Source organism: Notothenia rossii (genome assembly GCF_949606895.1).
Source record: "Notothenia rossii genome assembly, chromosome: 11".
Classification (NCBI taxonomy): Eukaryota; Metazoa; Chordata; class Actinopteri; order Perciformes; family Nototheniidae; genus Notothenia; species Notothenia rossii.
The window spans coordinates 9071122-9093422 of record NC_136910.1 but is presented as its reverse complement, the minus strand read 5'-3'; the positions used below and the strand labels follow the sequence as shown (position 1 = coordinate 9093422).

The window sequence follows — 22301 nt, the reverse complement described above, 5'->3', positions numbered from 1 at the left end:
TTAAAAACGATTATCCATTTACTTCAAAAACATCAATTTATTGAAGAAAAACAAAATGTGAACAGTATGTTTTTAACAGTTGATTACCCTGAACTTTAAGTATAATTCAACTGTAAAACCAAAAAAAAAGAAAAAAAAGAAAGTAATAATAATAATGAAAAAATATCGTTTATTTCGATTACGTTCTTTTCGTAATCGAAAAAATATCGTTTATTTCGATTACGTTCTTTTCGTAATCGTTGCAAGCCATAAATCGTAATTGCGATTAAAATACGATTAATTGAGCAGCCGTAGCACAAACGCTAAGAATTGACTATGATGCAAAACTACACTGACAGGAGCTGCTGAGTTGAATTAATGCATGGTGCTATGGTTGATGGAACCGTTTAAAGATGGGATGAAAACAGCCTTTCCTATATTTTAAAACTCTTCGAGGAGTAAGTTGAGACTGCCTTGACGGTTAAATGTAGAGCAACTGTAAAGAAAGCATTGACAGCAACAAGCAGGAATAAAGAAATATGAAAGCCCAACAGGAGACTGACGCTGAATAAATAATGACATCCATTGAGGGGAAATGTGATCGGGCTCTCTGAAAATCAATAACTAACAACCGGACCGTGACGCCCTGAGTGACTCAGCAACAACTTCAATACACTACAGGCGGTCGATAACAAGTGCCTGTTCTCATTCAGGGAGACATGACCCAACAAAGCTGAAGGAAAACTGGAAAACGCTTCTAAACAAGTTTCCGTGAGGGCGTTGGAGAAGATCATCCTTTGGAAGAAAGTCAGTCAAAAGTGCTGGATGAGCTGCACATTCAAACTAAGCTCCTTACACACTGCTGATAGGCCTTTCACTGTGTTCACAGTGACTCAGAAGGCAGAGACTGGAACAATGGATTATTGCAGGCAGCACAGTCTTGAAATACTGTAACTGAATACATCTTTTTTTTCTGCAGTCAATACTGACAAAACAAGCGAGTATGAAAAGGATGTCTCTGCCTTTAATAGTTTACTCTGATAGGCGTAAACCATGAGCAATTACACAGCTCCTGCTAGCTCAATATGAAGTTTGTTCTTAGGGAAACTTTTAATAGTGAATACAAGGAGTATCATTCTCACACAAATAAAAAATAGAAGCAAGGTGTGTCTAGCAATATGTAAAAAGAGATTGTATTCAGTTTTTAAATCATTATCAAAAAGGAATAAAACGGAATTAAAGCTTGTTTTAAAGCCTGGTAAAAACGTGTGGCGGTAAAACGTGTCCTATAATTACGCTAGAGCTGTTTTCATTGGTCTAAAAGAAGTCAGGTCAATCTATGTGTCCAGACAATCCTTTCAGCTCTGCTTGGAGTGTAGCACACTGACAGCTGTTCTAGGAGGATCCAATGGGCTGGGATTTTGGTTTTCAAATCCGGCTTAACCAAAATGTTGGTGCGTCAGATAAAAAACATCAAAATACAGGCTTTGATTAGATAAGCTTAAGTGAAACAGGGGATTTGATCCATTTCTCTAAGGTTATTGTTACTGTGAGCATTTCTAAAAGCCTGTGGGAGAGAAAGTAGTACCTTTCTCAAATGATGTACAGTTTACAACACTGTGTTCAAATACTGAAGCCAAGACAAGAGCCCCGGAAATAATGCCACTCACAGTCGCAGCTTTTCATTCCCGTGAAATACAACACCACGTCTCATTCCACCGGGGCCATCCCTATCAGCTGGCCCGCCTCCCTGTGCACTCATCTGAGAAACGTGTTGGCACCCTGCTGAGGGGACACTGTTGGCTCTTACCTGCGCTCCCGGTGAGGCAGATGGTGCTGCTGCTGACGGGTGATGAAGGTGGTGCCCCACACCGGGCTGCTGTGGCTGTTCCTGAGCCAGCCCACGGGGGGCGAGGACGGGTACGGGGTGCTGCGGAAGCCATGGTCCGACTCTGTCTCTGCAGTCAGAGATGAGGCCGAGCTCCCCATCACCACGGCGATAGGGGGAAATAGTCTTGGAAGATGTTTGTTTAGCTTTTGGCTAAAGCACGAATGTTGACAAGGGATCCACACGTGTACTCAGTGAGACAAACTGAGATACATTGAGACTAAAGGGGTTCTTTGGAGCTTATCATGTGTTTGTATTCGCTGTAAACCTTCTGCCATTTTTTTCTTAAAGACCTCCAAGTTTGCAAGGTAAAGAAAAAACTACAGCAACAGGGAATTAAAGATATAGAAAAATGTAACTTGCAGGTGGCTCAGTATGCAGGAGGGGTGTCCCACAGTGCACAGGGAAAGAAGTTCTCAATCTAAATAGTAATGTGATGCGTGTCGCACTGATTCCCATTCAGCATTCGCTCTCAGAGAGGAAGAAATGCAATTTGCTCACAGCAAAGGCTCGTAATTCTCCCTCTTGTAGACTCTAAGCTTGTAACACTCTGCACCATGTCTTGCCACTCATAATTCCTCCCGCATTCCTTCTGACACATCTCCCCAGTCTGTGCAGTCTCATGCCTGGGTCCCAGTGTCTTTGCACATGCTCAGGAAAACAATCAGGACAAGATGGGAAGCAGAAGTAAATGGTCTTTCAGCATCTCAGCAGTTTAAGGTAACACCTCCAGGACAGCACAAACGCTTTATGATCCATAAAGACAGCTGATAGTGATGGCGGCATGGATCTTGCAGGAATAAAAGTCATAATAAATATATCCACGGATTCATTTGCAATGCGGGAACTGGAGGAAATCAATGCATTGCATTTGCTGGGAAGGGTGTTGGCAAAACTACAAGAATGCTAATATCCAAGTCTCATGTTTCAGACATCCAGTCAGAGTAACAGCTGCTGTGAAAGTTTCCCAGTAAAACACCCCAGCTGCGTTTCTCCAGCTGGATGAAAAGTCATGTTGGGGAGGTCTTTCTCAGGGGGTTAAAAAAAAAAAGGGAAAAAAGGAATCACTTCACAACCTCAACAGTTACCAAAGCATGAAAATGTTCAGCAGCAAGTTCTGTTTAAATCCGACCAAATACCGGAGAGGGATGTTCCGTTCGGGGCTGCGGTGCTCTGCCAGAGATGATCCGAGTTTCCGCTGCTGTCTGAGGCTTAATTTCTGTCTGATCCCCGCGCCGAGGCCGGCCAGTCTAGTTCATCAACTTGCTCTGAGATTCATGTGGACTTGCCGGGCGGTCATAGCGAGGCTCTCTACAAGCTGAGGGAACAAGTATCGCACCATTTGCCTGCATGTTTTGACAAGTATCGATCGCTGGTAAAAGCCCTGAGGCAAAAGTCTAAGGAGGGCGATATTCCGTGTATTGGTTATAAATTAATCATCGATTCAATTTAGCCCTCACTGCAAAGCATTACTTGGGTAAAAGAAAAGGTGTTCCACACAGCGGTACTGAGGCCACACAGGCTTTAAGCAACGCCAAAATAGCCGAAGAGGTCTCATCCAGGAAGCAGTACTAACACGCAAATGTCACCATCTTCCACCGGGTCCACCCCCAGCCTGCGTTTATTTCATATTTCCTGCGATTGGACTGTAGATGCTGAGGCTTATATTAGGCACCATCCTCGCTCCAGTCCCGCTGTCGCCTGCTCACACTGTAAAGCTGCTCCATCCCGTTTTAATGGCTCCATTTTGGGCACGTTATTTGCTGTACCCGCTATGTGTTTTTTTTTTCTTCCTCAGGCTTTAATTCTCCCTCACTGGTAGCATGAGCACAGTGGCCGAGGATGCAATCTCCTCCTATAACAGCGGATTACCGGAGTGTCAGAAGGGCGCATGCGCATTGGCTGACAGAGAGGAGCTGGGAGGCTGCGTTCAAGAGATTTAAATAAACCTCAATAGAGAGTCGTGGGGATCTCACTCTTTATTGTGAATAGGATCCCAGTGGTGGATGAAGTATTCAGATGTTAGTCAAAGTACAAAAACGTTACTGTTAAATTACTTCATTCATGTAAAATTCCTGCATTCAAAATCTTACTTAACTAAAAGTAGCTACCAAAGTATCATCAGATACATGTACTTAAAGTATTAAAAGTAATCATTGTGCAGAGATATTGCCTTTATGTGAGTATGTAATAATATATGTGATTTTTAGATAATTTAAGAAAGTATTTTACTGTTGTAGAAAAACAAAGTTCTGATTTACTTTTTGTAAAATATTTCAATAATTGTTTCCTCCTTTCTGTTTAAAGTAGCCAAAGCTGTTTAACAATTGTAGGGCAGTAACATTACATTGTTTACTTTTAAATGTTGTGGAATAGAAGTATACACTATCATTACATGGAAATTCTCTAAAGTACAAGTACCTCAAAATTGTACCCGAGTACAAACAGTACTTGAGTCAATGTACTTAATTGCTTCCTCGAAGCAGGCTGGGCAGGGTGACGCATCATTAGGAAAACACAACATGTATTGTTTACACATCACATGTCACGCTCACACAGTAACCTTAATGTTTCTTTGTTTTCATATGGGTTCCTTGGGGAATAAAGTCAGCTTTCAGTGCCAGAGGAGGAAGTGAAGGGTTAAGAAGTAGACAGTGGTGACTGACTGCAACACTCATCATTGCTCAACTGTCCCTGCACATTACTGAGATAAGCCTTCAAACTTTCCCTCTCCTCCCTCTTCCACTTCACATCCCTTTGCTGACCTCTTTTCTGATCCTTCATGTTCTCCCTCTCCCTCTCTGAAATCAGTGTTCACCAGCTCACTGCATAAAGCACAAGCTAACATGGCATGAAACTAGTCATGCAACATACCTTTTTTAAGGTACTTTAATGCACCTAGAAGCGGGTTAACCATTAGCTGTGAACTACAAATGCAGTTCAAAGCTGGTTTCGCAGCCAGGTCATTTGTCAGGAACTCTGCTTAGTTTCACAGTAAGGGCGTGTTCTTATTGCACAGTTCCAAAAAACGACTCCTGTTTCCTTGTTACACGTGTTGAGACACAAACTGGTTTGTCTTTCAATGAAATTCCAGAAAACAGTAGAGGCTAAGATATGCAAAACGTTGCTGACGTGCATCTTAAGTCCTACCCTAGTTTCAAAGTGTATGGCTGGAGTTGTAAAGAATGTGAAAGCTTGACACAAACAGCTTACTTGTTTTTGTTATACAATGCCATTGAATGACCAAAGCAAATGTGGGTTGTGCAATCACATTTGAGGGGTTTAAATTTAGCCTCACCATGTCACAGCATGTACACAATTCAAAAGCAGTGGGGAAAAGACCAACAAAAACTGAATTGCGAAAGCAGGTCGTAGACATGGGAAAGCAGAAACCACACTACAAAAAGTGGACTATGTCCCTTTTGTTAAGGGTGCACCTGTCCAACTGGGCCACCTGTCCCTCTGTGTCAGCTGCTGTGTCTCTGGGTGCCGATTTATAGTCAGAGCCAGAGAGTGAGAGAGATTACATTTCATTTATTTTCTCCAGGGACATACAGGGGGAATGGGGGAATAAGGGAAAGGGGGGATGTGAGCTGATTTCACGGCGGCACATTGTAAGTCATCTACACACAAACCAAAAGTCTTGACTGTTACACACAAAGTGACAATTCTCATAGCAGAACACAAATTATTGGACTGCAGTTCACTACCATCCAAATCAAGAAAACCTATAAGATTTTATTTTGCTTTTACAACCAAATCTTATATAATATAAGGGAAGTTCAGGCCTCAGATGTTCATGTTCCTGACCTTGCACTTTGACCTGACCATCTCCCATTAAACAGAGACCTAGAAGAAACATGTTATTGTGTTATCCTGTTGTGCAGTGAAGCAGGCGGGAATAACATGAACTTGACTGCCCGTTATGTGAAACCCTGTTTAAATACGAAACAGTGTCACATAATCGATCTATTTGTGTCCACAGTGTAAGCCTGTGAGCCCTGTAACTGCCAACAACGTTAGCTACACAGTGCTGCCAGATGAAAACGGAACAATCCCATTGAGACAGCGCGAACCGGGGACGCCGGGGACCTTGTAAACAAAGACACTCTTATTCAATCATTTGGTCGACGTTAATGACGCGGCACCACAACCGTGTACTTCCTCAAGTCTACAAACAAATCGGTTATTCTTACCTTAAGTCAGTCGAAGGGGAATTATGCCTGTTTTCCAATCGTCTGTGCGTTAACTTTTCGCAGCCATGGAGACGATAAGTTCCTCCCGGGTTGTACTTTAGCCACCGTAACCTCTCCAGGCTCTAGCTTCGCGCTGTCCGTTGCTTCCGCATGTTTCACACATGTGTGACAAACACGTTACATGTACAGTTAGCTTTCCACTTCGTCAGGTATTCACGAGACTGATGCGACCGTGGAGGTTTACCTCTTACAGCCCAGGAAGGAAGGGGAATCTCCAAGGAGCAAATAGAGAACGCACGTACGTCAAATGCTTAGCGGGTGTTTCACGTTCCTTGCAGACGCACGTAAGCGTACGTAAAGTCCATTCAGGAATGCGAGGGTAGAAAACTCAACTTCCCGTGTTCAACACGGATATTTTAAACTAGGATATCCGGGTATGAGTGTCGTCACCAGTCTATGGTCGTCACCTATGACAGATATCAACCAAATAAAATATATTTGTATCTAAATCAAATGTTCTACATTTCTACTTAGAATTACAACAATATGGCACCACTATTCATAGAATGTATAAGAAGAAGGAAATCAAAACCAAATCAATATTTGATACATATATTTTTCCTACCGTTTGTTTGCTAATTTTCTATCTATTTGTTTTACTTTATCTTTCTTTCTTTATTGTTGTACTTTTTCACTCTGTATGTGAAACTGTGTAACCCTGATGTCAATGTTTTGTGTTTATATAATGTATGATGTACATAAGTATTTTCTTAAATAAAGGAGGGAAAAAAACATTATATTTATATGTGTAATTCTATTAATTATATAAGTTCTAAATGTGTTGCATTTGTTTACCTGCATGTATTAAATGTAATTACTTTATCGTCAATTAAAAAACTGAATAACCTGTATTATTTGCCCATGTAAAATATTTGTATTTGTATATTTGTATATTGAATTGTGTGATTTTTTCTTTGCTTTTTTCTTTTGTTAGCCTATATTTAAGCATACAACTACAAGTATTGTTACCAGACAAACATCATGAGCTAAAATCACAGAAATTCCCTTTACCTCACTGGACGGTGTCAGATTGTGGCACGCTATCGCCATCTAGTGACACTCTTTGTGAACTGCCTGATTTTACCATTGCTGTCAGCAATTTGTGGAACTTGGTCCCAAAATGCAATAAAACAAAAAATGTCAAGTCTTGCACTCTACGAGATGCTTTAAATATGTTTCTGAAATTATAGTTTTACCTTTATATAAAGTATCCAACAGTTGTGATATGATAGAGAGGATGGGGGCAGAATCCTCACTGTTATCAATTTGGGATAATAAATATAAATTACACATAAGAACAGTTGGCCTATCCCAAAACTTAAACATGCTTACAATAACTTTACCACTACTTGTTTTGCTGTTTATATAATTGGTATTTATGCCATGTTACTTTTTGTATTTGTTTAAAAAGGAACAATGCACCTTAAGTCCATCATGTAAATGTGCCAGAAAAAGCCATGGAGGCACATTTTCATCTGCAGTTTTTTGTGTGCAGTATGGATTTATGTGTCTCAGTTTTTCAGGTTTGGAGGAATTTTCTGTACAGACATATTATATAATATATTATCACACTTCAAGTAGTGCAGTTACTCAATGATTGCTATTGCTGCTACTTTTGGAACCACCATTACCCTGGCAGCTGTAATTTATGCTGTAAGTAATATTTGAGAAAATTGAGTTACTTTGATCCATTGATCTAAAATGTGTGATTGCTTTGGAGCACTCAAACTGCAGCTAAAATTGTAAGTAGAAAATAAGTTTGACCTATTGTAGAATAACTATTATGGCCACTGCTTTTTTACACAATGTCGTCAAGGGGCTGGGGCATTGTTTGCTTTATACTGTACTCTATTAACCACAGTTGCAGGCCACACATCGACTTGTACGCCTTGGTGTATGCATGCAAGTCAAATGCCGCTTTAATTAAAGCATGTTGCCTTGTAAACTTGATAATACAAAATCTAAAGTTTTTAAATTCCTGTAATACTCTCATTAACTTTTGTTTTTGTGTCAATTGTTGCGTTTAACTTATTGAGTGTATACATTGTTTAAACTTTAAGCTACAGCATGTCTACTTGACTTGTGTAGATGATATTGTAATGTTAAAGATTATGTGGGTTAGTCTTTTAAGTCATTTTCCCCCCCTTTATTCATTTTTCAGCAAACTACAAACAAAGAATGAGCCTAATTCAAGTTTATTCATAATACATCATGGTTGAGAACTCTCTTTAACATATTTCAAGTTAATATTTTCAGATTCCTTCCGGAAAAGTGCATAGACCAACAAGAAACCTGTCAACAAGATCATAGAGAATTTTATTTTAATACGCCACTCTGTTTACCAAATTCAACTGCTATTCTTTAAAACCATGTGTGAAATCTAAACTTCATTAGGGTAAAGAGTAGCATGTGAAACATTCAGTGAGTCTACTCTGGATTATTTTAGTTAATGCCGGTGTCACCCGGGTTGTTTGAACTGGGGAAATTCAAAGGATTAGGCCAATATCAACAGGGTCATATAGGCCTACTTCAATAATGAGATAGCAGATTGGAGTCTAAATAGCTATTCATCTCCTATTAAGATAATTTGCCAGAATTCACATGAATGTGTTCAAATGTACAAACCATTTCTAAAAAAATAAAATGAACCTAGGGTTTGTGTTAGTGACTCGATTCCATGCGAGTTACAGTTACTTTAACCTTAATCCCATTTGGGAACAGCAAACCGTAGAGCTATACCTTTTGTCACATCTAACGTGCTTTATATCACAACAATTCAAAATCAAGTTGTTCATCATATTATAGATTTCTTTATCTGTTTTAATGATTGCTTCGAAAAATAATACCCAAATTAAAGTCTTGAGAAATCCCAGACCAAAACTATGACATTTTAATTAATGATATGTAATGAGTTCATGTTTGCCGGCATAGAACCTAATTTACACAAGTGGGGATTTACTCATGCTTAGTCTGTCTGTTTTACACGATATGCAAATTAACCCTAAACTGATAATCCATCTTTTCAAATGACAGTACTATTATCAGTTATGTCATTACTTTTTTTTAAAGAGATTTTTAACTGAATTGTATTTAATTCTTATTTTATTTATTTTTATTATTTTTATTTGTTTTAATTATTATTTTATTCCTTTTTTATTCAGTCCTTCGTTAGTATTAAGTGTTTAATCCCAAAGCTTAGTTTGTGAAGCACTTCGAGTTACCTTTGTGTATGAAAAGTTATATATAACTTTGATTAGATTTTGAACTATTAATTTAACATTTTTGTTATGATTGTTTCTTACAGTTTTATCCAGTAGGTAGGCTAGTTATATTATATTTGTTGGTGTAATGAGGGTTAAAGGTTGACAAATTAAAAAAAAGTTAGCCTATAAATCTCAGTAATATCCTCGAACATGCTTTTGGGAAAAATACATCCTGCCATCCCATGAGATACACAACCTATAAATCTTCCGGATCTCAGTGATTTATCTGCAGGGCTGAGGCGGAGCAAGCATCCTTTGATAGAAGCAGACAGAGCAGCAGAGAATGAATCTCTGGGCGGAGGAAGTTAGTGCTGGACGGTGTACCTCACATGTCGAGCAGTAAAGCTACAAGTGTCCACAGAGTCTACAGGAGAAGGAAATGTTAATACCGGTGTGACACACTTTTTAGCAACGCAACAAAAGTGAAGTTGGCGCGGTTAGCTAACACGGTCCGCGAAGGAAAGGAGGATTTATTCGTCTGGAAGGTATGTGAATGAATGCATCTTTACACACTGCTTTTGTCTCCACTAGGCACTTGTGCACTTGTTCGTCGCTAGAGCGAACTTATATCATTTCAGTCGCGACTTTTCTGTTGTTGTACGCTTGTGGCTAACTTTTCAGAAGTTTGCTAGCTAGCCAAAAAACTTCGTGGGTGTATTGTTTTCAACGGCTAGTGTCGGTGGGTACACACTGTTGTCATGACAATGCTAGGGAAACCCAGCGCGAGGCACGTTGAGAAACACAAAAGACACCAGCCTCAGTGTTCAGCTTCTTTGAAGACTTTCTCAAGCTACATAAACTCCCTTAAAGTTAACTGAATCTTTGAAATAAGACCACAGTGAGAGTCACGTTACTGACCTTTAATACTCTTTGTGAAAATATATTAAAAAAAGACAGACAGCTTTTCTAGTTGTATGCCTTGGTATCCCGTGTCAGTGGAAAGAAGAGCACTTTGGGAGGTAAGGGGGTCAGAAGGACAGTGGGGTAAAGTAACTAAGTACATTTACTGGACCTAAGTAACATTTTTGAGGGGCTTTGTACTTCTACCACACTACAATTTAGAGGTAATTCGTGTACTTTTACCCCACTACATTTATAATAACCATTTATATCTAATAATAATAATAATAATAATAATAATAATAATACCTTTAGTCACTTTTCAAATGTCGATTAATGATTTGAATTATATAAATAAGACACATGGAGTACATTTCACAAACTTCCCTGCACAATACAAATAAATAAAATTTGCTGTGCCTTTACAAGCTTTGAAAACACTTTAATGCATAAATACTTTTAATCAGTACATCGAATATATTTTATTCTAAAATGGGCCACTTTACATAACTAGTTATTTTGGTTTTTTAAGTGTATTTTGATGCTAATACTTTTGTACTTTTACGTCATTTTGAATGCAGGACTTTACTTGTAACAGAAAATGTCTGAAACAAAACCATACTGAGAGTTATGTTAATCTCTTTTGCTTCTCTTTATGGAAATATCAAAAAAGGTCAGACAGCTTTACTAGTTTTATGCATTGGAATGCTGTGTCAGTGGAAAGAAGAGCACTTTGGGAGGTAAGGGGGTCAGAAGGATATGTGCAAACTGTTGGGCTAAGGTGTGTCCTGTGTTTATATGAGACAAATTGTGACCCTGCTAGTCAGGAAAAGGATGCTTTTAGTCGGCTCTTTGCTGTTTTACGGCCAACACACATGTGGAAATGACAGGCTTCCACAGTGAGAGTGAGTAATACAATTGTCTTAGGGGACAAAGGAAACATATGCCTTTGGGGGGGGAAGGATTGCATGAGGGACAGAAATGTGTCGTGTTTTTCACAAGCCATAGTGCATGTGTGGAGAGATGATAGGAAGGGGGGGTCATGGTCATGGACTCTTGAGAGGGGGCTTTATTTATATCATTACAGATGTTACCGAAACACACACGGGGACGGAGCAAATGAGGCAGCCTTTGGCACGAGTGTGGCATATGACGAGCAGCATAAGCTCTCACCTCTGGTGACTCATGATATCTTTTTTACAACGTAATGCAAGGGAAGTTTTCACGAGTCAAGGTGCTAAAAGATGAGTCTCATGGACCAGTGCCGTACACCTCATTAATCGCAGAGCAAGCAAAATACCCATGCATAAAACACCGGGTGGCCAAAAGAACAAATACAAACAAATCCACACCAAACTCAATACGCTTCCTATATTTGTTTCTATACATCTTATTGTCTCTAATCTTTTTGTACAACTTATATATTTGATCAACCTTGGAACTTAAAAGTCAGTGCCTCCAAGCTGTCAAATAATTAGTAAATCACTTTTAGTCCGTTAAAGAAGGCTTGATTAATCAACTGTTCCTGATCTCTTCAAATTGCTCGTTTTGTACGAATAACAGTCCAAAACCCATCGATATTTAATACACTCTTCCTTTCAAATATTGTTGTACTACAGTACTCATTTCCATGTATTTAATTCACACAGGGGTATACAAAATGAGCCTTTAACATGTGTTATTCATGAAGTTATTTTCATAAAATAAGAAAGAAAACTTGCTTTATCGTGATATATATTATTATTATTGAGATATGAAATGACTTATATGGTGATCTACGATTGTAGACCATAACATGTTGCCTAGCCCTACTATGTATATTTCTATACAATATAAGTTTAGAATCAATATTCAAATACATTTTTAGAAATTCCACTTACAGTCTAACGAATCTGTGGATATAATCTTTTGAACAAAACTCAAAATACTAAATTAATATAGAGACTACAAAACATACATACAGTATGTTTTATAGCTAATATATAGAGTCATGGCATTGCTTCCAGTCATATGAATAATGCATTTAAAGTTAATGTATGGCAACATATCACTGCATCGATTACTTGTCCTGCCGTTGGATTTATGTCTGCTCCTGTGCTGGGGCATGCAGCCGCATCTCCTCACACTCTGGCTTCTACCCGCAGGGCCTGGGAGCACACTTACAGAGACACACATCACACACACATCAAACACACTCACACATCCATTCAAACAGTCATGCACATGGGGCAAAGCGAACAAGCCTACATCAAAGATACATCTGTTTCTTATGCATGTTTGATGGGACAGGCAGGCAGCGGCTGGCCACTGCTCTAAGTTACAGCGCAGATTAATATGCATGACTAGTTGGAAGCTGAGCGTGAATGTGTGTGTGACTTTGGTGAGGGAGAGAAGGTAGTTACAGTCCTGATATATGAAAGGAGGAACATGAAGAATGTGTTGGATACCCTTTTTATAATTCTGTTTTAAAATGATGACCTTTAAGCTTGTGACGATCAACATGTAGCCACTGTTAAGAAGTGAATAGAGACCTGGATAGAACCGCAGCATATGAAAAGCTGGGACACTAGTGACTAACTATTCTCTCTTTTATCCCCGCTGTTTGATGTATTGTTGGCCTTTTTAGCTGTGAGCAGCTGCTACAAGTCTCTTTGTCCCGTTTTCAGTCTGTTTCAAACTTTGCCATTGTGGGACACGGTTTCCAAAACCTGTATCGGCCACTTTCCCAGAAAAGGATCAAGACCATCCCAAGGTCATTTAGAAGGGTGCTCAAAATGTTTGGCATACGGTCAGATTTAGGCTAAAAGACTAATTCCAAAACATATCAGTCTGAGTTTAGAATAGTTTGTTGATTCTATGTTTGCAACATCATTCTGGTTTCTAAAAAACAATAATAATTTTCCCAGTGGTAAAAATAAAACACTACTTTTCCTTTTTTTTTTTTACGTCTAACTTCAGTCAAAGTAGCTAAGGCAAAGATTTCCTTTTTAAAGATGAATAGATTATTAATACAACAATCTAAAAAGTTTGAAAAAAATCAAGTCTTGGAAAAACATTATGGCATGTCTTGAAAATGCTTATCTTTGTTTAAATATTCAAAAAACTCAAAGAAATAAAGACATTTAATGTACAATGAAATGATGTAGACAATGATAGGTAATCGTGCATTTCAGAAGATTATGTAGCAAAGTACTTTGTTAAAAAAACTGTCAGATCAATACATTTTGATCCATCAATAAACGTAATAATTAGGGCATAAGTCAGTGTTATTGTACAGCCCGGACCACGTAGATAAACAATGTAGAAGCATGTCGAAGAAAGGTGACTCAGTTTGCATTCCTCACGATGCACCTCACACATTAAAAAGCCTGCGCTGTATTTTCTGTGCCAGGATTAACAATTCAGGGAAAGCTGGGATTGGCTGCTTATCATTTTTGAGCAGTTCTTGGCCCAAACAGATACGCGCATCCCAAATGTAAGTGAAGTTCACTTTCCAAAACACTCTGGATGAAGGGAGGGTCCCGTCGGATCAACTCGGCGGTGTGTTCCCCTCCTCGCCAGATGTTCTGCTTAATTAACACGCAGGCTCGGGGCGAGAGAAGTGTCACCACTCATACACAGTTTATCCAGGTGCTCTGCTCTGCATAATTAACTCGCATTAACATACATAATATTAATTAGAATCATGGCGTTTCCTCGGGTGGGAAATAGGCCAGTGTTATGGGAGGAAAAGAGGTTTATGGGCGACGATTAAAAAAGTCTTGGCGTATTGAACAGAAAGTGACTATCCTGCATATTCGATTGAATCAACGTTAGACGCCAGAAGAAGAAGATAATATAACATATCTATGCCATAGGGTACATTAATCAGACATAATACAATGAGAGTCAAATAGGTTCTTCATTTGGGACGAATTGACAAAAATGGAGACCGTTATAATTCTGCAAATATTCTGATAAATCACCGGATTCTTATTTATGAAACTGCTTTGTATAAAAAAAGCTTTCCGGTTTATAAAGTCCAATTAAAATGACTCAAATTATAACAATGAAAACCAGGTACATAAAATAAAATGCAGTGGTCAGAAGAAACTTTATTTGTATCGTTTATAAAAGTATAGTTTGTTGAACTTACTAAATAGAGTTTAAATTGGGTAATCTTCTTTGCTGAACACTGACCTATTAACAAAATCCAAATGCACCATAAAATGTCAAATTAGCTCATGTATTAAAGTTGGGTTTACATGGGTCAGTTATTGCCATGTTAATAGTTGTATTAAATGAGGTCTAACACAACTCAGTTTATTGGAAATCATTGACAAAAGTGGATTAAGTAAATCCAATACTTATGTTATACACTGAATCTGCATTTGCTTTCACGTTTCTTACCTTTTCTTTCGATGTCTAAGTACATAGGTCCTGCATAGTAATTGTGAATACATGTATACAGGAAAGAGAAACCAAGGATAGCTCTGTTTCGTCATCATAAATCACACAGTATGAAAACAACTTTGAAACTCAACACCTTCTGAGGGGCCTGCAGAGGCCCTTAAAGAGACAGAGGGAGGGGGACGGACATAGAGGATGGACAAAAGACAAGCCTTTGGTTTGAGTGATTGGACTTCCTGTACATATCCCGAAACATCAATGAAACCTCCGCTTTTAAAATGAGTAATGATTATGATGAATGAGGGAGAGATAGCACGCCCCATCTGATCATTCATCACTTCTCTCTCTCCCACATATTTGTAGGTGTATGCTGCCAGGCTAACACATGTGTGTATGAGAGCCAGGGGTCACACTGTAAGAGGAGGACCACCGACCCAAACCTGGGGATCCAGCGGAGCCCCGGGGTGCTGGAATGGAGCAACTCATGGAGTAAGAGCCATTCTTTTATTTGTGTTTTTTGACAGGCGCTTTTACACAGAGCGTTAACATGTTTTATTGTGTTTACTGAATGAACTTCCTGTCTCTATTTTGGGGCTTCCTGGAACTGTTGTTGCCCACGCTCCTGTTGTGAGCATAGCATTGGGACTGCAGAAGCATTTTCAGCCATATATATTGCAGATTTATTAGCCCGTTGTGTCTCCTGGATATTGTAAAATATGTCTTGCAGAAACAATGCGCGCCTCCAGCCAGTCATTTCATTGATTTGTTTGTTTTCTAAAATCAATTTTGAAGGCAGAACTTTAAAGACTCTGATTTAGAAGTACTTGTTAGAAGGTTTGTTATTCAGGGTTTGCATGAGGTGAGGACATTTAAAGAGAAGCATGGAGATCCGACTGTCTGTTTGAATAACAACACATGGACTTCAATTCAAAACTAGCCCAGCCGCACTGTTCTTTATGGACACCTCTTCTGGCAGAGACACAGCAGATGCTGTGTATTTCACCTACTTGTCTCTCACTGTTTTGATAAGACAGGTTGATGAGGTGCTTGAAGGTTTACAGCCCAACATGTCTGGGCATTTTGAAAGCCTGGTATTTCCTTTTTTTTTCATTCAGCAAAAACCGAATATGTGATTAGATGAATGGAGTTTCTGGAATTTAAGATTAACACATTCAATCTTAAAGTCACAGTGTGGCAAGAAATGAAAATGTACCATCATGAATTTACACAAACAAATCCTTCAGAGGCACATAAATACACGCGCACACACACACACACACACACACACACACACACACACACACACACACACACACACACACACACACACACACACACACACACACACACACACACACACACACACACACACACACACACACACACACACACACACACACACACACACACACACACACACTGCTGAACACAAATATGTTTTACTCAATGTCTCCCTCTTTCTAAGAAGCTAGCTAGTCAGCAGAATAATACAAAAAGCCTGGATGTGATGCCACAGAGGAGCAGTAACCAATCTGTCTGTGTGCTGTGGGGGATGGGCAGCTGATGTATCTAACCCTACATACCTCCAGACCTCCTTTGTGACGGAACAATAACAATCAACACTGCTACACTTAATATAGTCTGATTGTCTTTCTATATCTATCTGTCAGGGATACACAATATGGATTTGTTCAGCAGATACCGATAAAAATGTCTCTTATAGTATACTGATAAATAAAATGATTATTTTACAGTTTTGCATTTTAAAGAGTAGTTCATTACATTTCATTTAGCTTACGCTTTTATCCAAAGCGACTTACAATGCACTGAGTGCAAGTGCACTCGACCAAGAAGATACAAACTTGAAGAAAACAGAATCATATAAGTACATCAGGTTTCATAGAGCTAAAACATTTCAAGTGCTACTCAACTGGCTTTAGATAAGCCAGTCCTTTGTTAGTATGTAAGTCCTTTGTTAGTATGTAAGTGCTTAGTTAGTATATAAGTGCTTTTTATTTTGTTTTATTTTTGTTTTGTTCAAAACCTGTTGATGCACACAGAAGGATAAGAAGGGCAAAGGTGTAGTGGTCAAAGATGGAAAACGTAATATTCCATAGCTCTGACTTAACAAACTCCAGCTGACACCATTGTTGTTAATATAAGAAAAAGTAAAGTGCATCAAAATAATTCCTCTGTATTTCTCTCCAGTGTTGTCTTCCTCTATCAGACTGGATAGACACGGCACTTGTTGTATCAATTAAAGTATTTTGTCTTTGTATTAATAGTAAATATCCGAATAATATGTAATAATATACATTTCCCATTATTGGCTGAATTGATCCTCATTCATCTATCTAACAATTTCCAAATTTGAGATCAATACAGGTTATCTAATCTAAATCTAGCTTTGTGTCGGCCTCAAACTCAACTTTCATTGTTTTGCTGTTATTCTCCAAACCACTTTTCTCCTTTCCCTGCCTCCCTTAAACATGTATACATCCCTTCCCTCTGTCTGCGTGGTGCTGTTGCAGAGTGTGATAAGAGCTGTGGGGAGTTGTATCTTATTGGCTCTGTTGCACGTCCTCTCCTCTTCTTCTCTGCACATTCTGCAGATAGCAGAAACAGGTCTGGCATTGTGTCTCTGTGTGTGTGTGTGTGCGTGTGCGTGTGCGTGTGTGTGTGTGTGCATACAGTACACTTTCTGTGTGTGTTTATCTATGGCTCAATATTCTACTGTGAATCACCCACTTCTTGTCTTTCATTATACCTGTCTCTCACCGGCGGAAGTGGATGTATAATTCATACCCAAGTCTTTTCCTTCCTCCTTCTCGCTCCACCCCGACCTGTCAACTGTAACTTTTCATTTACGGTATATCAGCACAGCCCCCCCCGCCATGTGTTATGCGCTGTGACGCACCAGTGATTGTTGAATCACCTTCGTCATTATCCAACGGCCCCCGGCGCCTATGCCAACGTGACTCCCCCTCTCTAATGGTGAGGTTGCGACCTGCTGCTTAAGATCCTGACTTGCGCAACTCCACTCTCCCATTCGAGCCTGTGACTCATGGTGAGTCATGGCAACAGGGAAAGTAGCTATAAACGCACCTGCAGGCGAGTGCAACTACAAATAGTTGTACACACAGTCCATGCATGCACACACCCTCCGTGTTGTTGGACAAACTGTGTCACAGTCCCAATGTGATGACGTCCACAGTGGAGTGTGTATCTCATGTCAATTTGGGACATCGTGTGTCATGGTTTGTCCTCACTCTCTCTTTCTGTGTCCAAGTACACACACCGACACATAAACACACACTATTTGTTATACTCATCAACACAATTGTAATAGGGTTTGTCTGCTTCAGATAGGAAGCTTAAGGCAGAACCAGTCATTGTTTGACAATCAATGCATTCAAATTAGCGTTCTGTGGACTCAGCCAAGATAAGATAAGGCCGGGCGTAATGATGAGGACGGTTCGGATGTGCGTGGTGAATTGAGTGTCAGGAGTTCAGCCACTAGAGGGTGACACAACCATTAGTTATACTGTGAAAAGCTGAGTGCACAGAGTGAATGATGTTATTATCTTCATGTGTAGTCTATGGTGACTCTCGTATCTGCATTATTTTACAATGCTACTGTAAACTGCCTTTGTCTTGATTTAAATTGCCAGTTAATACATTAACTCAAGGGTCATCTGCTCACATTTCCTCTGTCACGATGCAATTTCAAACTTTTATATCTGTGTTTATAGTCAAAATTGCATCTATGAAACCATTCAGATGTCTTTGTGTGACTCAATATTAGATTGCACTCTTATGCCATTACACAGTCACACTGTCATGTCTTGACAGTTTAACGCAGGTGTGTCGTGAAAGCTTTGTAAAAGGGGGGCTCTTGAAACCTCATAATTCACTTCTTATTTCTCTTGTGTTACAAATGTCACACTGGCCAAAATGTCATACTAAAAGGAAAGGACACAAACTATTTCTCCTTTGGGAAACCATACCGCTGTCTTTTTGCACGTTGTTTCAATAATGCATCTCTCTGTCCACAAATGGGACAATGAATGACATTTAATCAAGAGTGCATATGTTTTATTACACTCCTTACTGGAGTCCTTCATCGAGAGAAAAATCTGAGTCCCTATTGTTTAAAATGTCCTCACAAAATTGACTACAAAATCAAATTAAATTTAAATCATTTTTTTCCATTACCTGATCAAATTGATAACTCTTGCCAGGAATGTGAATAAACTAGAAGAGAAGTTGAACGTTTTCTTTGGTTTTATCTTTTAATTTGTCGAAGTTGGAACTGAAACGTGTGCAAACTTGTGATTCATGTTCCCTTGGCCACACTAAAATCATCATCATCATCCTCATCATGCTTTCCTTGATTTAGGCCGTGCTGAGTTTCTTGTGACTGATGGAGCTGTGTGATCATTGTTAGGGTCAGTTTTCACTGGATACAGTAGCAGCAGTAAAGCTTTCGGCCTGACGAGTCTTAAAAACTGACATGATGTCTTTCTCATGAGCCTCATCGAAGCTTAAGATACAGCCAACAAATAAAAGAAGATGGCCGTCACGCAGCGGCAGCTTTAATATCTCATTAATGTCTCCTTTTGTCTCTGCTCACATCAGAATCATCTGACTGTACAGCTGGCCAGAGCAAATGCACGAGTCCCCGTTTCAACGGATTGAATTACTTGCACTTGAGGTTAAGCTGGCAGAAATCTGATGAGGGCCAGCTTATTCACACACAGCCTTTGAAGGGATCGGTACGGGGAAATTGAGGTCCAAGCTATTTGAAAAGGAAATGGCCACCGTCTGTAAAGGCATTGTACAAAGCACTTCAGGAAAACAGGAGGCACAAGGCTGATGTTAGAAAGCTGTCATCTAGAAATCAGACTCCTCAGAACCCCTATGTGACTTACAGGGTCAGTAAGCGTCATATACATTATCAGGCACTTGCTTGCTTTTGTGAACAGATGGAAGTGTTTGTCTTTAGGTGTAAAGATATGTATTCCTAATCTTTACACGGACGAGCTGAGTAAATACTATCTGGCGCAGAGAGCGGGTAACCAGAAGGGCTTTAATTGGTCACCTGGGACTGAGCTGTCAGAGTGAATGCAGGGCTGCGTGATTAATACTCCGAGTTCTTTACACGGCGGACATATTTGTGGAGACGATTCATGGGTGCTCTAGCTCTCAACATGTTGGTTAAGGAGTGAGTTCTAAACCAAGAAGTGAGTTACCTTTGAGTTTGCTCGTCTCAAACTCAACAGGTTTTTGATTTACATTTTGGTTGGACGCCTGAAATAAGATCTGTCTTTCTTCTATTCTCTTACAAGATTTTCACATTTTCTTCTATAACATAACATTCTTTACCCCAGTCGTGAATAATTAAGGGTTCCAAAAAAAAAAGTCGCTACAAAGTGACTAAATAATGCTATTTGCATCAGAGTTTGCCCTTTAACTTAGGTGTGGTTATGCAACTGTGATGTAGTTAGTTTAGAGCTATAACTTAACTATTTCATTTTGTATTTATGCTTCAACTATGATCAGTATTTTTTTAGTTTTCTGCAGTATTCCCAAATCCCATTTGTTTCTTTTTAAGGAGCCCTTGAGATGCTAACTTTCACATCGACCTACACGAGTACGTCATCACTGCACCGCTCTATGCCTCCTTTAACAGTAAACACCCCTTCTGTAGTCCTGTGAAACACAAAGGCTCAGTGTGAAATACACACTTCATCCATGAAGTACCTCTCTGAGGGAGCACTTGAAGCTTCATTGCAAAGCCATAGTTCAAGGGTTGTGGCCTCATGATACTGACGTCAGATCAGTTTTTTTCCTACTCGGCCTGTTTCTTTGATCTGTCACAATTCAGTTCCTTTTATATTACGCCCATCACTACGCATCAATGACCTAAATGCTATACGCTTGAGATCTCATGTCTGTGTGTGCAGATAGACATGGTCCCAGCACACTGTAAAAACATTTCTTACAGTCACATGTGCCTACAGATCATGTGTTCTTTTTTTTAATGTTGTTATGATTCCTGTTAGCTCTCTATATCTGCATGTGTGTGTTGCTAGCGTCAGATCAATGGGAGCTTTGGTACGCTCATCTAAAAGATACTCTTGTTGAGGTGTCGCCACCACCACAGGAGGAGCACTCTTCTCACGTTGAAACATTCTGCCTCCACACACAAACACGCAAATAATGCAGGAGCCGCAGCAGCTTAATCACTCTCCATACAACGATGACAATGACGAGCGTCACACAGCGCAGTTCAAATCCAACTGAACTGCCGCATAATGAATCATGGAGTGTGGCCTGCTGGATATCAGACAAGAGCAAAAACAGAAACAGTGGTCGGCTTCCATCAGAACAGGCTGTGTGTGTGTCACTGTAATGAGGACAAGTGTTCTTCTGAGATGTTTACGTTACAGGAAAACAACGGCAACTGCAGTTTAAGTGGCTGAGTAAGTGTCAAGCGTCATACATCAGCCAATGACGTCTGATACGCCATGATATTTCTATTTCACATTCTGTTACGGCACAAGTTATAAACACATGACTATTCCACATGTTTAGTTCGGTATTTATAATACTACACCTGACTTCCTTCTTTGTTCCCATAATAATTGTTAGAAGACGCTGTCTAGTGTTAGAAATTAAAATCAATGTTTTGATGGTATAATGTAGCTTAAACATACCGTCAGTTTAAATGCTGTTTTATACTGAAAAAAACAGAAATTCTCGTGCACAACCAGTTAAGCTTTTATTCTGAAAATCCTTCATCTCCGGTTAGCATTTAGCATGTGGCTAATATACTATTTCCTAAAGAGGTGAATTTAGTAGCGAAATGACAGGGAGTGATGCACACCGAAACCTACATATTTAACACTACAACTATAGATGTCGAGATACTACCATGTTGAATATTAAATGAAGGTACAGTTTATTTGAATACGTTATTGTTTACAGACGTGGGTAGCATGTGACAACATCCGGAACTCCACCGGAAACCAAAATGCCGTGAAGTATTTCCAGTATTTTTAAAGTATGAATTAGAGCGTTTAGAATGTGTTAAATGAAAAGTGATGAAAGAGAATATGAGGAGAAGAGGCGTGTTAAGCATATATTGAATGTGAAATGTACCAATCCTCTGTTTAAATGCAACAACGGACATTAGAGACGAGGCGAGCCGGCTCACAGGGAGGAGCCAGCAGAGGATATATAACAGCTGGAGAGGAGGGGTTCGCTCTCTCTTCTTCGCTCACGAGGACCGGATCACAGCTGTTTTTCTGACTGAACCATATCCTGCTTGTAACATACCCGCGCCTTTTTTAATTAAAGTACCCAATTGAACCTTTTCAGAGACTCCATTTAGTCTCCTTTTTTATAGCTTCTCTCCTGGACGCGAGAATAACGATCACAGTTTACAATCACAAACAAAGTGATGTGGTTTGCAATAAACTGGTTTCATCACAACCTACAGCATAAGGCTGTCTAGGAATTTAACCTTGAGTTGTATATAATGATATGTTTGAGTTTGGAAAGGAAATAATGTCAGTTATTAATCATAAACAGTTTGTGTGTGTGTGTTTGTGTGTGTGTGTCTCCTGTGGCACTTTGCATGGTAGCTTCTGCAATTAGTTTATGAATGTGTGAGTGAACGGG

The 22301-nt window shown here is 39.4% G+C and overlaps 2 protein-coding genes across 2 annotated transcripts in view; one reads left to right on the top strand and one right to left on the bottom strand.

The window, feature by feature from the left end:
- Nucleotides 1–3662, bottom strand: part of capn15 (calpain 15) — a 36407-nt gene extending 32745 nt beyond the window's left edge. Inside the window, 1 exon segment of the mRNA XM_079656852.1 lies at nt 1790–3662. Within this exon segment, the coding sequence (XP_079512978.1) occupies nt 1790–1968 (179 nt within the window). The 5' untranslated portion in view covers nt 1969–3662.
- A 5947-nt stretch (nt 3663–9609) lies between these two features.
- ankfn1b (ankyrin repeat and fibronectin type III domain containing 1b) overlaps nt 9610–22301 on the top strand; it is a 137741-nt gene continuing 125049 nt past the window's right edge. The window contains exons 1-2 of the mRNA XM_079659061.1: nt 9610–9871; nt 14979–15104. Coding sequence (XP_079515187.1) covers nt 15088–15104 — 17 coding nt within the window. The 5' untranslated portion in view covers nt 9610–9871; nt 14979–15087. The remainder of the gene's footprint in view (nt 9872–14978; nt 15105–22301) is intronic.